The 14,615-nt window shown below is 41.6% G+C and overlaps 1 protein-coding gene across 1 annotated transcript; it reads left to right on the top strand.

Annotated features, from left to right (window-relative positions):
• Positions 1-3,142: 3,142 nt before the first annotated feature.
• On the top strand, positions 3,143-6,883 carry LOC311167892 (ubiquitin D-like; the record flags this gene model as incomplete). Its single annotated transcript, XM_084229048.1, has 2 exons — positions 3,143-3,169; positions 6,413-6,883. The coding sequence occupies 2 exons, from the start codon at positions 3,143-3,145 to the stop codon at positions 6,881-6,883; spliced, it is 498 nt and encodes a 165-aa protein (XP_084085174.1).
• Between the last annotated feature and the right edge of the window lie 7,732 nt (positions 6,884-14,615).

The following is a 14,615-nucleotide window of genomic DNA, read 5'->3' as shown; positions in this document are numbered from 1 at the left end:
TCAGAAACCAGATCCTCTCTGGGTATGTTACAGAGCAGGGGAATCCTACAATGATTTATTAATAGTTTTCCTGGAAGGATTCCAGATTTAGCCTTCAAACTTTGTTGTAAATCCCTATCAAGCTCTGCTTCCTGCACTCACAGGCTCTTTACTCACCTCTGCCTGGTGGGACGCACAGGGTGGCTCAGGCAGGGCCTGTCAAAGGGGGGATACTATGACTTTCACTCATTCCAAGGGTCCTTGCATCCTCTGCTTTCCTTCATCTCTCATTATTCCTTCCCCCAATTTGCAGCCTTCCTGCAAAAAAGGCACCATTCCTGCCAGGATATCATTTAATAAGATTACAATCTAAGTCTCCACCCCTGGCCCACCTGTAACATTTGGGAGACAAGGATGCACATTTGTAGGGGCAGGATGGCCACTGAGCAGGCTATCTATGATCTGGCAGACGGGTAAAGGAGAGTCTGGAGCCCTTGGTGGCTTTCTCAGGCTTTTTATTGAGCTTCACATGTAGTGTGGCAAACAGGTACACAGCAGGCGGGGGGGGGGGGGGGTGGTTAGCCAGGAGGCTGTCGGGCCTCCAAGCCCCCAACAAGTCTTCACTCTGGGCATCTCTCTCTCTTTTCTGGCTTTTGTTCTCTCCTTCTCTCTCCTGCTTCTGCTTCTCTAGGTTGACTATCTCAATACTCCTCCCATGGCCCACAGAAGTAAACAAGACATTTTACAACAAGTAACAACTGCAGGTGCCCCATCTGGCAGGGCAATCCTAATGGTGGGAGGGCAGAAAAGCCTGAAAACCATTTACCAAACCATTTACCCTACAAATACACAAAAGGGAATTGATAAGGTGACTATGGGAACCAGGCCAAAAGACTGACTGTGGAAGCAGAGCCAGGACACATTTTGCCTCAAAGGTCAGGATCCAAGACCAGGCATCCCAGCACTAACCAGCCTAAGCCAACTGCCCAGTCATGAAAAGACAGAAAAAGCAGGTTATAAAAGGGATCCCCAAATCCTCCTTTGCACGCGGATTTCTCCTGTCTCATCCACTGCTTCTCTTAACAAGGTTTCAATAAATCCCCCCTTTCTGTTCTCCACTGTCTCTGGTGAGTTCTTTCACACCCTCGCCTCCGGCCTCACCCTGATCTTCTCCCCACAATTCCTGCAAAAAAAAAAAAAAAAAAAGGCCATCAAATAAATACCCAGAGCTAGAATTTCTGGATCATATGAAGGTTCTATTATCAATTTTTTGAGACAACTCCGTACTGCTGTCCATAGTGACAGCACCAATGTACATTCTGACCATAACTGTATGAAGAGGTGATTTTGAGAGTGATTTTAAACCACTCTAAATATCTACCCTCCTTCGCTTTCCAGAAGTGTTGTGCCTGAGAAGGTAATAACAGGTGCAAATAAAATTTGAAAGTGAGAGCAATTTACTGGAGTCTGCAATTTACAGGATTTCCTTTCTTTTTTTCCAGGCCCATTTCCAACTTTGCCACTGCAGGCCTTTCACTTTTCCTACTACCCTCAACCTGATCTGACATTTTCTACCTGGCCACTGGTGATATTTCAGAATCCCCACATCCTATTGGGCATGGGTGTAGGCAGCCCTTTGCTGCTGTGCAGCAACCAAAGGTTTCTTGGTTTCTAAACATAGCGGGTAATAGAAAGCTGGAAAGATATTTGAAAAGACAGCAGGGGCCAAGTTTTCTAACCTATTCCTACATGCCCTCTTCCCCTCCATATTATTCTATGTGTTTAAAAAAGTGTGACTAACCCACAAAATACATTGAATTAATAATTACTTTTTCCAATTTTATCAACTAGCTAAAAAGAATTTAAAGTAAGAAAATGATTTATGTCAAGTTTATTGTTTGGTTTGGTTTGGTTTAGTTTAAATATTACCTTGAGCTCTCAGATCCCATTACTCTGTGCAGAGACTTCTATGAATTTAGGTTCTACAGAGTGGACATTCTTGGATGGCCACAATAAATGGCTGTTTTCATAGATTTTTCACTTTGAAAAAAAAACTGGAGCATGCTATCATTCTTGTAATTTTTTTTCAATTTTTAAATTTTTTTTTTACTCTCAGGAGCAATGTTTTGAGAGCTTGGGAGAGGGCAGGGATTAATTTGGAAAATTAGGAGATCAGAGTGGTTGAGTCAATTCCCTGAAGGCATGTTGACACTCCCTCTTCCCCATCCAAATGCCAAGAGTAGACAGCACCTTAGCTATTTCTGAGATCACAGTAGTGAGTGCCCAGGAGTAAAGTGGGCAAACAGAGGCACCATGGTGTGAAGCTGGATACAACTGTTGTACTGTATAGGAGAAGGGAGTCAGCATTTGATTGTTGGCTTTGAATTGTTCTCAAATAGTGGCTTTGGTTGACAGGTTTTTGGATAGGGTAAGAAATGGGTTAGAGAGCTTAACACCCAGGAATTCTTTGTAAAGAATATTTCATAGACAAAAATTTCTGAGCCTAGAAAACATTCAGGAATTTTCTCCAATCATCTCATTTTATAAGGCAGAAAACCAACATCTAAGGAGATGCACAGACCTGCCCAAGGTAATGTAGCAAGTGGCACCATTGGGAATGGAACAAAGTTTTCCTTTCAGTCAGGTTATTTATCCAGGGTCTTCTCAAAGCTCACTCCCCACATCTAGTCAGGCTGGTGTGAACAGGCTGCTCATGGTCACATCCTTTCACATCTGCTCCTGGGCTCCCTTGCTCTCAGGAAGGCCCTTCACAAGCAGCAGGAAAGACCCAGCAAGTATTAAAAGTTCTCAAGCCAATGAAGGCCCAGAGCTGCTCGCTGGACAGTCATAAATCAGGACTGGATTGGTGAGGGGGAGGGAGTGGGGTGTTAAACAGGGGGAAATTCTCAACAACGAAGGATCATCATGTCTTTGAAAAAGGAGGGCAGAAGGATTGTTGCGGGAAAAATGTTTAACCATAAAGTCTCTTTGTCTATTGACTCCGTTAAGCAAAAGTGAAAGAAAATTCATGAGAACACGCAATCACAAAGAGCAATGTACAGGGATGACCCTCCCAGTAGGGGATTTCCAGCTGAGCACCTGCATATAAGCTGGTGCAAGGCCCTTGCCTCTGTCTGCTGTTCATGCTGCCTGGGTCGAAGAGATGGCTACCACTGCCCCCTGCCTCTGTGTAAGTTGGGGGTTTGATAATGGGATTTGAAAGGGAAAGCACCTCCAGGAGTTGGGGAGACATGGAAAGAATGGATGCAGGCCAATGCTCAGAGAGGCAGGGAGGCTGGGAAGATACCTCGAATGGCGTGAGATGGGCACTCATATCTACAGAATATAAGGGAAGGTTCTGTCGAGGGAACTTGGTCACCTGAGTTCTCTTTCATTTCAGACCATGGACTGTCCACATTTAGGGATAAATGATGGGAAGCGGGGTGAGATTTGTGCTCAAGAGAGCTGGCAAAATTAGAAATGATGAAAATATTATCATGGGCCCCTTTGACCTTATCCTATTAAGGAGTTCAGGACTCTTAAGCTTCCTTCTCCCCACAAAAGAGACATTCACAAAAATCATTTATACTAAGTTGCTAATGTTACCTTATGTAAGACTATAGGCACTATGAAGACAATCTGTTTTGAAGGCAATGCTTAATACAGATGTCTGACAGTCCAAGGAAGACTGTCTGTGGCATCTAGATTAGGAAGATTTCCCATAGGAGCACAAAAACTGAATTATAACTACATTTTGAAGTGTGCCATTTGATCAATATTTAAATAACAAGCTTTGTGGGCCTCCCAGGTGGCACAGGCTGTTGAGTGCAATGCTGTGTGCTGTCCTCAGCCTCTACAGCGCGGGTTTGAACCCGGCCAGCTGGGGAGCTACCCAATGGCAAGCAGACCTCTCCTGTCGAGCCTGCTGCTCCCCTCAGCACTGTATTTTGTCAGTCTTCCTGTTCTGTTCCCCACTCTGTCTCTGGTGAATCCTCTCACCCTCCCACACATCTGGCCTGTTCCCTGGTTCTTGTAAAAATAAATAAATGTTTTTTAAAAAAAAAGGTTAAACCTGAGATGGGGATCCTTTAATTAAATAAATAAATAAATAGATAAATAACAAGCTTTCTAATATTACAGTAGAAGGTACTGGCACCATGTGACAGGATTACAGTTTTATCCATAACCCTTCACACAATTATACATTCAATGCCATTTTGATTTAAGCAAGGCACCCCCATTTACTCTAAAATATGGGATGTGCTACCCCAATGACAAAGCAAATGAGGTGACTTAAGAATTTTTCTTCTCTGGTGTTGGTTTAAATTCCAGTGAAGTATTAATTTCCTTCCAAGTCAGGACTGTTTTGACATCATTTCACCATCTTGAAATTAATAAATACCTGGGGTTACCCAAACCCATAAAAGGGGGTGGGGGAATGGGTGAATTGAAACTAGAATTATTTTTTATCTGTAATTTTTTAATAAACTATTTTTTAAATTTTTACATCATTGTTCATTTCTAAACAATATTTGCTTCCCCCCACCCCCTCAGGTGTAGACCCCATAGAGTTTCCTTCACCAATGCATCTGTGCACCGTGACCTCAGTCCTTTGTGCTCTTCCCTCCCTCCCTCTGATCCTTCTCCTCCTCCTCTCCTGCACGATATCTCTGATTCATAATTGTCTGTTTTTGCTTTGTTGCGTTTTGTACTCTTATTATTTTTTACACTGATGTCTTATTTGGTTCTTCTATATTCCTGCTATAAGTGAAACCATCCCATATTTTTCTTTTCCTTCTGGCTTATTACACTGAGCATAATTCCTTTTAGCTCCATCCATGTTGCTGCGAATGGCATGAGTTTATCCTTTTTGATTGCGGAATAATATTCCATTGTGTATATATACCACATCTTTTTTTTTAAAGATTTATTTATTTATGCATACAAGAGCTGGGGTACAGGCCAGAGGTACAGGGTGTGAGAGGACTCACCAGAGACAGAGTGGGGAATGGAACAGGCAGATTGACTGAAATACTCTGCTGAGGGGAGCAGCAGGCAAATCAGGAGAGGTCTGCTGCACTATGGGGTAGCTCCCTGGCTGGTCGGGGATCAAACCGTGCTGCAGAGGCTGCGGACAGCTTCATAGGTTGCATCTTAACCCCTTGCACCACCAGGAAGGCCCTATACCACATCTTCTTGACCGAGTCATCTATTTTTGGGCATTTGGGTGGTTTCAGGTTTTACCTATTATAAATGGTGCTGCAATAAATATAGGGGTACAGGTGAAACTAGAATTATTGATTAGGAAATTAATTTTTTTTGAATGGAGCATGAAGGATACCGCCTCCAAAAATCCCTCAGGTGACCAAAAAGGGTGAGCCTCCCAATTCTAGGTTATTGAAGTAGGAGTCGGATATAGTCCCTATCTTCTGTGAGTAGAACTCTGGTCTAATTAAAGGAGTTAATAGTCTATAATAGCTAGATAAAAGAACATGGGAAATACAGAAGGACAAGAGATACTAAACACACTGTCGCATCATATGTGGGTTACTATTACATCATACTGTTACATCATATGTGGGTTACTATTATAAAATGATGGGAGAAACAATGGGAGATTAAAAAAAAACAAACAAACAATACAGAGACTTGTGTGCTAAGGCAGTCATGGAAAGGAGCCCTGTGAGTGTCTCAATAGGTTGCCAAGACTCAGAAATTCTTTTGGGGAGTTGTTTTGCAAGTCTGCAGTGTATCTTGGATGCTGTGTAGTTGCATTTCTTTTGACATTTAACACACCATCTCTAAGGGATTTGGTTTAAAAAAAAATGTGGGACATTTTGAATGACGTTTTGGGATGGATAAAAGGTATGGTTTGCTTTTTTTTTAAGATTTATTAATTTATGCAAGCGCTGGGTAGAGTCAGAAGCGCGGGAGGGTGAGAGAATTCACCAGAGCCAGAGCGAGGAGCAAAGCAGGCAGAAGGACCAAAGTACACTGCTGAGGGGAGCAGCGGGCGGCAGGAGAGGTCTGCACCCCATGTGGGACCCTCTGCGTGCCATATGGGAGGATCAGACAGGGAGCAAACCAGTGCTGCAGAGGCTGCGGGCAGCTTTGCAGCCCAGCGCTCAACCACTGCACCACCGGGGAGGCCCTGCTTTTTTTTTTTTTTTTCTTAATGGATATGACCTTTATATTGATACGATTGTAGTTAAGAGGTATGGTTTAAAGGAATAAGACTGATTTCCTTATTTGTGTAATAATATGGAAATACAAAAGAGAAGTTCCAGAGAAGGGAGGGAAATGACTCCTTGTAAAGGAGCTGGAGGATCAGACAGGCAGTGAAGAGAGGGAGCAACTGAGGAGGGGGAGGAATTAATGGGTGGGGAAGGTGGCGACCATTCTCAGCAGCTGTCTCTTGTCCTTTGATGTCCAGGTGAATGTCCTCTCTGAGAAATGGAAATTAATGACCTTCACTGCCAACTCTAATGACAGAGTGAAGAAGATCAGTGAACATGTCCGATCTAAGACCAAGGTTCCTGTGAGGGAACAGGTCCTTCTGCTCGGCTCAACAACCCTAGAACCTCGGAGAACGCTGTCCTCTTATGGCATTGACAAGGAGACAACCATCCACCTCACTCTGAAGGTAGTGAAGCCCAGTGATGAGGAGATGCCCTTGATTCTGGTGGAGCCGGGTGAACACGGGCAAAGACACCTCCTCCAGGTGCGAAGATCCAACTCAGTGACTGAGGTGAGAGAGATGATTGAGAGCAACACTGCTGTGCCCCCTGAGGAACAGATTGTGACTTGCAATGGGAAAAGACTGGAAGATGGGAAGACCATGGCAGAGTACGGCATCAGAAGCGGCGATTTTCTCTTCCTGACCCCTTACTGTATTGGGGGGTGACCACCCTCAGAGAGGAATGATGTAGGAAATAGTAAATCTTATTTCCTTTCAGTTCTTACTGGCCAGTCACACCCTATGATAATCTCCCAAAATTAACAAGAAACAAACTTATAGGAAAAGTAGATTTGGTGTGGAGCAGGGAAGAAGATGCAGCTGAATCAACAATGATTTTATTCTATCATAATTAATTATGATTGTGATTATGTTATGATTATTCTATCATAATTAATTAATCAGTGTATAATATATTCCTGAGAACATAAAATAAATTTTAAGGCACATTAAAAATAGCATTCAAAGACATCCTGCAATTTAATATTTACTTGGCTGATTAATTAAAAAACCAGCGTTTTCTTTCCCATTCAACAAATTCATGTGTCATTAATTTCTGTGTTTCTATGTTTCACCCAGGAATTCATCTATCATCTTATGCAATAATTGTTGAGCCAAATAGACTGTCACTTATAGAGAACAGTGACATGATTATGAAGTGAGCTGCTTTCCCTGGAGACCTAGGGATTTTATGTCTCTTGTGGAGATTCTTTAGGAGCAGATAGGATTTCAGAGGGAACAGTTTTTCTGAAAGGCAGGTGATTGTGGACATGTCTCTGTTCTGCATGTTCAGGGTTCTGGGAAGTCTCAGGCTGGGGGCAGCTATCTGAGTGAAGGTGGGCAGGAGCTTGTTTCTGGCTGGACCCCAACCTGCCCAAGTTCTAGATGATTGTGCTTCCTTCTCTGCTTTCCTTACTACAGTTGTCTCTTTCATTTTGGGGAGCTCTAGTCCTGTTCCATTTCACTCCCATCATTTACTTCTCTGTCCCACTGTAGCTCTCTCATTTCTCACTACTGGTCTCATGCATGATTTTCTCACAACCTGACACGTGTCCACCTTCTTCACTACTAGATTAGTTCTTTCCCTTCTTTAAAACTTGCTCAAGAACTGCCTCCCACAGAAGAGTTTCTCAAGTTAACCCCACCCAGGAAAATCCACATTCATAGGTCCTCCTGCTACATTTACTGTCTAAAGAACTGTGGTGGGCATTAGGCACCAGGATGGTGAGCATTAGGTTGGACTGATTTCCTCTCAAGTACATGCTCCTTTTTCTAGATGAGGGTTTCCTGTAAGGTAAAGCCAGTGATTTTCTTGCCAATTTGAGACTCTTGTTGGAGACACCATAGGCCTTCCATGGTCTCTTCCAGAATGAGAGAAAGCCATAGTTAAGCATCATGTCACATGTCATCTTACCAGCATATGGATATTTGAGAGGGGTTACAGTATCCCTTGCGGAGGGGAAGGTATTCACTATACCATGCTTTCTCTTACAAGGTTTAGGAGAAATCTGTAGGACCATTTCCCCGCCCCGGAACTTGCATCTATAGAAGATACAGGATTTTCCCTCAAGCACATGAACATTTCCCTCAAGCACATGAAAATTTCCATGATGGAAAAGGGACCTCCCCCATGAGAATCTTGCAGATTCTCATATAGGAATGAACAGGAAATGTGGGTTCAAAATATCAATTGGGAGACACAAAAAAATACAGAAAGCTATAGAAGCAAATTAGACCAAATGGAGGATAGAATTAGTAAAATTGAAGATCATAATGCACAAAGGTCCCAGGTCAAAGTAGATAAATGTGAAGAAAAAAATGAAGTAATGGCCAAGAACTATTCAGCTCTGCTAGAAAAGGTAACATAAGGGTAACTGATATTGTTATTATTTTCTTTCCCTGATCCTTTATTTGGTTCCACTTTATTCCTCCTATATGTGAAACCATCTGATATTTTCCTTTACCTTTCTGTCTTATTTCATTGAGCATAATCCCTTCTAACTCCATCCATGTTATTGTTAATGGCATGAGCTTATCTTTTTGATTGCTGAATAGTATTCTGTTGGGTATATATACATCTTTATGATCCAGTCATCTATTTTTAGTCATTTGGGATGTTTCCATAGTTTACCTATTATAAATAGTTTTGAAATAAACATAGAGGTGCAGGTATCCTTTTGAATCAATGTTGTTGTGCTCTTTGGGTAGATTTCTAGGAGTGGAATAGCCAGGTCCTATGGTAGCTTGCAGTAATAGGAAAATAGATAAGTGATAGTAAAGTATCACCAGCAGTGAAAATGTGTGAATTATACCCACAATCAACAATATGGATGAATATGCTAGAAACCTAGTGACTGAAAAAGCCTAGACAAAGATGTCATAAAATACAACACTCTCTATACACCTTAAAACTACCTTTTCAGTATAAATCCCCCCATTCTGTTCTCTATTCTGTCTCTGGTGTATTCTTTCACACCCTCACCTCCAGCCTCACACTGATATCCCCAAAATAATTCCTGCAAAAAAGGCCATCAAAGGGATACTACCAAATATATTTCACAAAGCCATCATTACACTAATACCAAAACTGAACAAGGACAACACACAAAAAAGAAAACTACAGGCCAATATCTCTAATGAACACTGACACAAAAATCCTCCATAAAATCCTAGGCAACAGAATCCAACTATGCACTAAATAGATAATTCATCAAGACCAATTGGGATTTATACCAGGGTTACAAGGATTGTTCAACATCTGAAAATCAATTAATGTAATCCAACACATCAACAGCACATGCTGAGAAAGCACTCAACAAAGTTCAACATCCATTAACGAGAAAGGATCTTGAAATTCTTGGGACAAAACAACATGCTTTAACATAATAAAGGCCATGTATGACAAATCCATAGCCAATGTCATTCTCAATGGTGAAAAGCTGAAAGCCTTTCCCTTAAGTCTGGAACAAGACAAGGATGTCCACTCTAACCACTGCTTTTCAATATTATACTGAAAGTCATAGCCAGAGCAATAAGATAAGAAAAGGAATGAAAGGAATCCAAATAGGGAAAAAAGGAGTAACTATCACTACTTGCAGATGATATAATATACATATGCAACCCCAAAAACTCCACAGAAAACCTAATCAAAATAATCAGTTTAGTAAAGTAGGAGGATACAAAATCAACACACAAAAATCAGAAGCCTTCCTATATGCAAACAATCAATCTGAAGAAGAAGAAATGAAGAAAACCATTCCTTTTATAATCAAAACAAAAAGAATCAAATAATTGGGAATAAGCATTAAAAAAGGGGTAAAGGACCTATACAAAGAAAACTATTATTAAAAGAAATAGAAGAAGACACAAAGAAATGGAAAGACATCCCCTGCTCATAGATTGGAAGAATTAATATTATTATACTGGCCATCCTCTCAAAAACAATGTACAGATTCAACACTATTCCAATAAAAATTGCAATTACATTCTGCAAAGAATAGAACAAATATTTTTTTAAGATTTATTTATTTATGCATACAAGAACTGGGGTATAGGCCAGAAGTACAGGGGATGAGAGGATTCACTACAGACAGTTTGAGGAACAGAACAGGTGAATTGACTGAATACACTGCTGAGGGGAGCAGCAGGCAAGACAAGAGAGGTCTGCCGTGCTATGTGGGTAACTCCCTGGCCAGCCCAGGATCGAACTTGTGCTTCAGGGGCTGCAGATACCTTCATAGTGCTTTGGCTTACCCCCTTGCAACACCAAGGAGGCCTGATATTAAACAAATACTGATGAAATTTTTATGGAGCCACAAAAAAACTCAAATTGAAAAGGCATTACTGAATAAAAAGAAGGGAAATGGAGGTCTTAGACCCCCAGATTTCAAACTGTGCTACAAAGCCATAATAATTAAAATAGTATGGTACTGGAACAAAAACAGACACACAGACCAATGGAATCGAACAGAAAACCCAGAAAAGAAGCCACACATATATGGATAGCTAATCATTGACAAAGGAGCAAAGAATATACAATGGAACAAGGGCAGTTTGTTCAATAAATGGTGCTGGGAAAACTGGACTGCTACATGCAAAAAAAATGAAGTTAGACTTTCGCCTCACACCATGCACAAAAACCAACTCAAAATGAATTAAAGAACTATACATAAGACCTGAAGCCATAAAATATATAGAAGAAAATATAGGTAAAACACTACATGACATACATCTCTGTAATTTTTTTTTTAACAGCTAGCTCAGTGAAGCCCAACTTTTGGCCTCAGTAGCCCCTTTTTTTTTTTAAGATTTATTTATTTATACAAGAACTGGGGAACAGGCTAGACATGTGGGAGAGTGAGAGGATTCACCAGAGACAGAGCGGGCAGCAGAACAGGCAGACTTACTGAAATACACTGCAGAGGGGAGCAGTTAGCGAGACAGGAGAGGTCTGCGCCATGTGGGTTGCTCCATGGCCAGCAGAGATCGAACTGGCACCGTAGAGGCTATAGAGAGCAGACAGCTTCACAGCGCTCCACTCAACCACCTGCACCACCAGGGAGGCCCATCTCTGTAATATTTTTTTTTAACTTTTTTTTTTTAATAGAGGCATGTTTTTTTATTTATTTATTTGTTTGTTTGTTTTGTTTATACATGCACTGGGTACAGTCAGAAGCGCGGGAGGGTAAGAGAATTCACCAGAGCCAGAGCGGGGAGCAGAGCAGGCAGAAGGACCGAAGTACACTGCTGAGGGGAGCAGCTGGCGGCAGGAGAGGTCTGCACGCCATGCGGGACCCTCCTCCGGTGGCCGGGGAGCAGCCGGGGATCGAACCAGCGCCGCAGAGGCCTCGGGCAGCTTCGCAACCCAGCGCTCAACCGCTGGGCCACCGGGGAGGCCCTCTTTGTAATATTTTTAAAGACACATCACCTAAAGCAATGATAGTGAAGGAAAAGGTGAACAACTGGGACAACATCAAATTAAAGAGCTTCTGTATAGCCAATGAGACATTAACCAAAACAAAGAGACACCCCGATGATTGAGAGAAAATTTTTACATGCAATACGACTGATAAGGGGCTGATCATGAAGATCTACAAAGAGCTAAAGAAACTCAACATAAACAAAGTAAACAAGCCAGTCAAGAAATGGACAAAAAAAGCTAAAAAGACACTTCTCCAAAGAAGAAATGCAAATGGCCAACAGGCATATGAAAAAATGTTCAACATCACTTGTAATCAGGGAAATGCAAATCAAAACTACAATGAGATACCACCTCACACCAGTGAGAATGACATATCTCAAAAAAATTAGCAACAACAAATGTTGGTGAGGACATGGATAAAAGGAACTCTCCTATATTGTTGGTGGGAGTGCAAACTGGTCCAACCACTATGGAAATCTGTGTGGAGGTTCCTCAATCTACTAAAAATGGAGCTTCTGTATAATCCAATTGCTGGATTTCTGTATAATCCAATTGCTGGATTCACTTCTAGGAATCTACCCAAAGGACACAAAAACATTAATTCAAAAGGACACCTGGGGCCTCCCTGGTGGCGCAGTGGTTGAGTGCTGGGTTGTGAAGCTGCCCGCAGCCTCTGCGGCGCCAGTTCGATCCCAGGCTGCTCCCCAGCCACAGGAGGAGGGTCCCGCATGGCGCGCAGACCTCTCCTGCCACCCGCTGCTCCCCTCAGCAGTGTACTTCGGTCCTTCTGCCTGCTCTGCTCCCCGCTCTGGCTCTGGTGAATTCTCTCACCCTCCTGCACTTCTGACTGTACCCAGTGCTTGTATAAACAAACAAATAAATAAATAAATCTTTTTTTAAAAAAAAGGGACACCTGCACCCCTATATGTATTGCAGCACTTCTTACAATAGGTAAGCCATGGAAACTACTCAACTGCCCAAAAATATAGGACTGGATCAAGAGGATGTAGTATACATACACAATGGAATATTATTCAGCAATCAAAAAAAGGTTGCTCCATGGCCAGCAGAGATCGAACTGGCACCGTAGAGGCTACAGACATGCCATTCACGGTAACATGGTTGGAACTAGAAGGGATTATGCTCAGTGAAATAGCCAGAAAGAAAAAGAAAAATATAAGATGGTTTCACTTATAGGAGGAATGTAGAGGAAACAAATAAGGGAATGGTGGGAGTAAATTATAATAAAAAATTATAATCTATAATCAACAGGCAGCTATAAATCAGAGACATCTGCAGGGGAGGTGGAGGGAGGAGGATCCAAACAGGACTGGGAAGAGCCCAGGGACTATGGTGATGGTACCCTGGTGAACTGGTGGTTGGAATTTCACGGGGACTACACCTGAGAGGAGAAATCATCCATTGTACACAACTGATGTAAAATGTATGTAAATTTTGTTTTAAAAGGCCATCAGATAAATACCCAGAGCTAGAATTTCTGGATCATATAATGGTTCTATTATCGATTTGTTAACAAAACTCCATATCATTGTCTATAGTGAATGCACCAATGTACATTGCAACCAAATATGTATGAAGTGGTGATTTTGAGTGTAATTTTAAGGCAATTTATAGGTCTCCCCTCCTTCCATTTCCAGAACTAATGTGCCAAACAAGGTAATGGGTGCAAATAAAATTTGAAGGTGAGAGCAGTTTACTCAAGACTGGGTCTTTACAGCATTTCCTTTCCCTTTTCTCAATTCCACCTCTGCTGCAGAGCTTGCACATTTCCTGTCACCCTCAACCTGATCTGACATTTTCTGCCTGGCCACTGGTGATGTTTCAGAATCCCCACATCCTATTGGACAGTAGGATGCAGGCAGACATTTTCTGCCGTGCAACATCCAATGGTTTCTTGGTTTCTAAACATAGGGGGTGGTAGGAATCTGGAAAAATATTTGAAAAGACTGCAGGGGCCAAGCTTTCTAACCTATTCCAATATGCACTCAGCCCCCTCCATACTATTCTCTGTGTTAAAAGAAGTTTGTCTAACCCACAAAATACATTGAAATAATAATTACTTTCCCCAATGTTATTAATTGGCTAAAAAGAGTTCAATTTAAGAACATGATTTATGTCGTTTATTGTTTGGTTTGGTTTGGTTTTAATATTAGCTTGAGCTCTCAGATCCTGTTACTCTGTGCAGCAACGTCTATAAATTTAGGTTCTACAGGGTGGACATTCTTGGATGGTCACAGAAAATCATTGTTTTCACAGATTTTTCACTTTGAAAAGAATTGGAACACTCAATAATTTTTGTAATTTTTGTAATTTTTTTTAGATTTTTACTATTAGGAGCAATATCCTGAGAGCATGGGAGAGAGCAGTGGTTAATTTGGAAAATTAGGATATCATAGTGGTTGAGTAAATTCTCTGAAGGCATGCTGGCACTGCCTCTTCCCCATCCAAATGCCCAAGAGTAGACAGCACCTTAACTATTTCTGAGATCACAATTGAGTGCCCACAAGCTAAAGTGAGTAAACAGAGGCCCCATGGTGTGAGGGTGGATGCAACTGTTGTGCTGTATAGGAGAAGGGAGTCAGCATTTGATTATTGCCTTTGAATTTTTCTCAAATAGTGACTTTATTTTACAGGTTTTTGGATAGGGTAAGAAGTGAGTGAGAGAGCTCAAGAAGCAGAAATCCTTTGTAAAGAATATTTCATAGACAAAAATTTCTGAGCCTAGAAAACACTTAGGAATTTTCTCCAATCATCTCATTTTATAAGGTAGAAAACCAACATCTAAGGAGATGCACAGACTTGCCCAAGGTAATGTAGCAAGTGGCACCCTTGGAAATGGAACTTAGGTTTCTTCTCAGTCAGGTTATTTGTCTAGGGTCTTCTCAAAGCTCACTCCCCACATCTAGTCAGGCTGGTGTGAACAGGCTGCTCATGGTCACATCCTTTCACATCTGCTCC

Source organism: Talpa europaea (genome assembly GCF_964194135.1).
Source record: "Talpa europaea genome assembly, chromosome: 2".
Classification (NCBI taxonomy): domain Eukaryota; kingdom Metazoa; phylum Chordata; class Mammalia; order Eulipotyphla; family Talpidae; genus Talpa; species Talpa europaea.
Note: the sequence above shows the minus strand (reverse complement) of the source record. Positions and strands in the feature narration are given on the sequence as shown.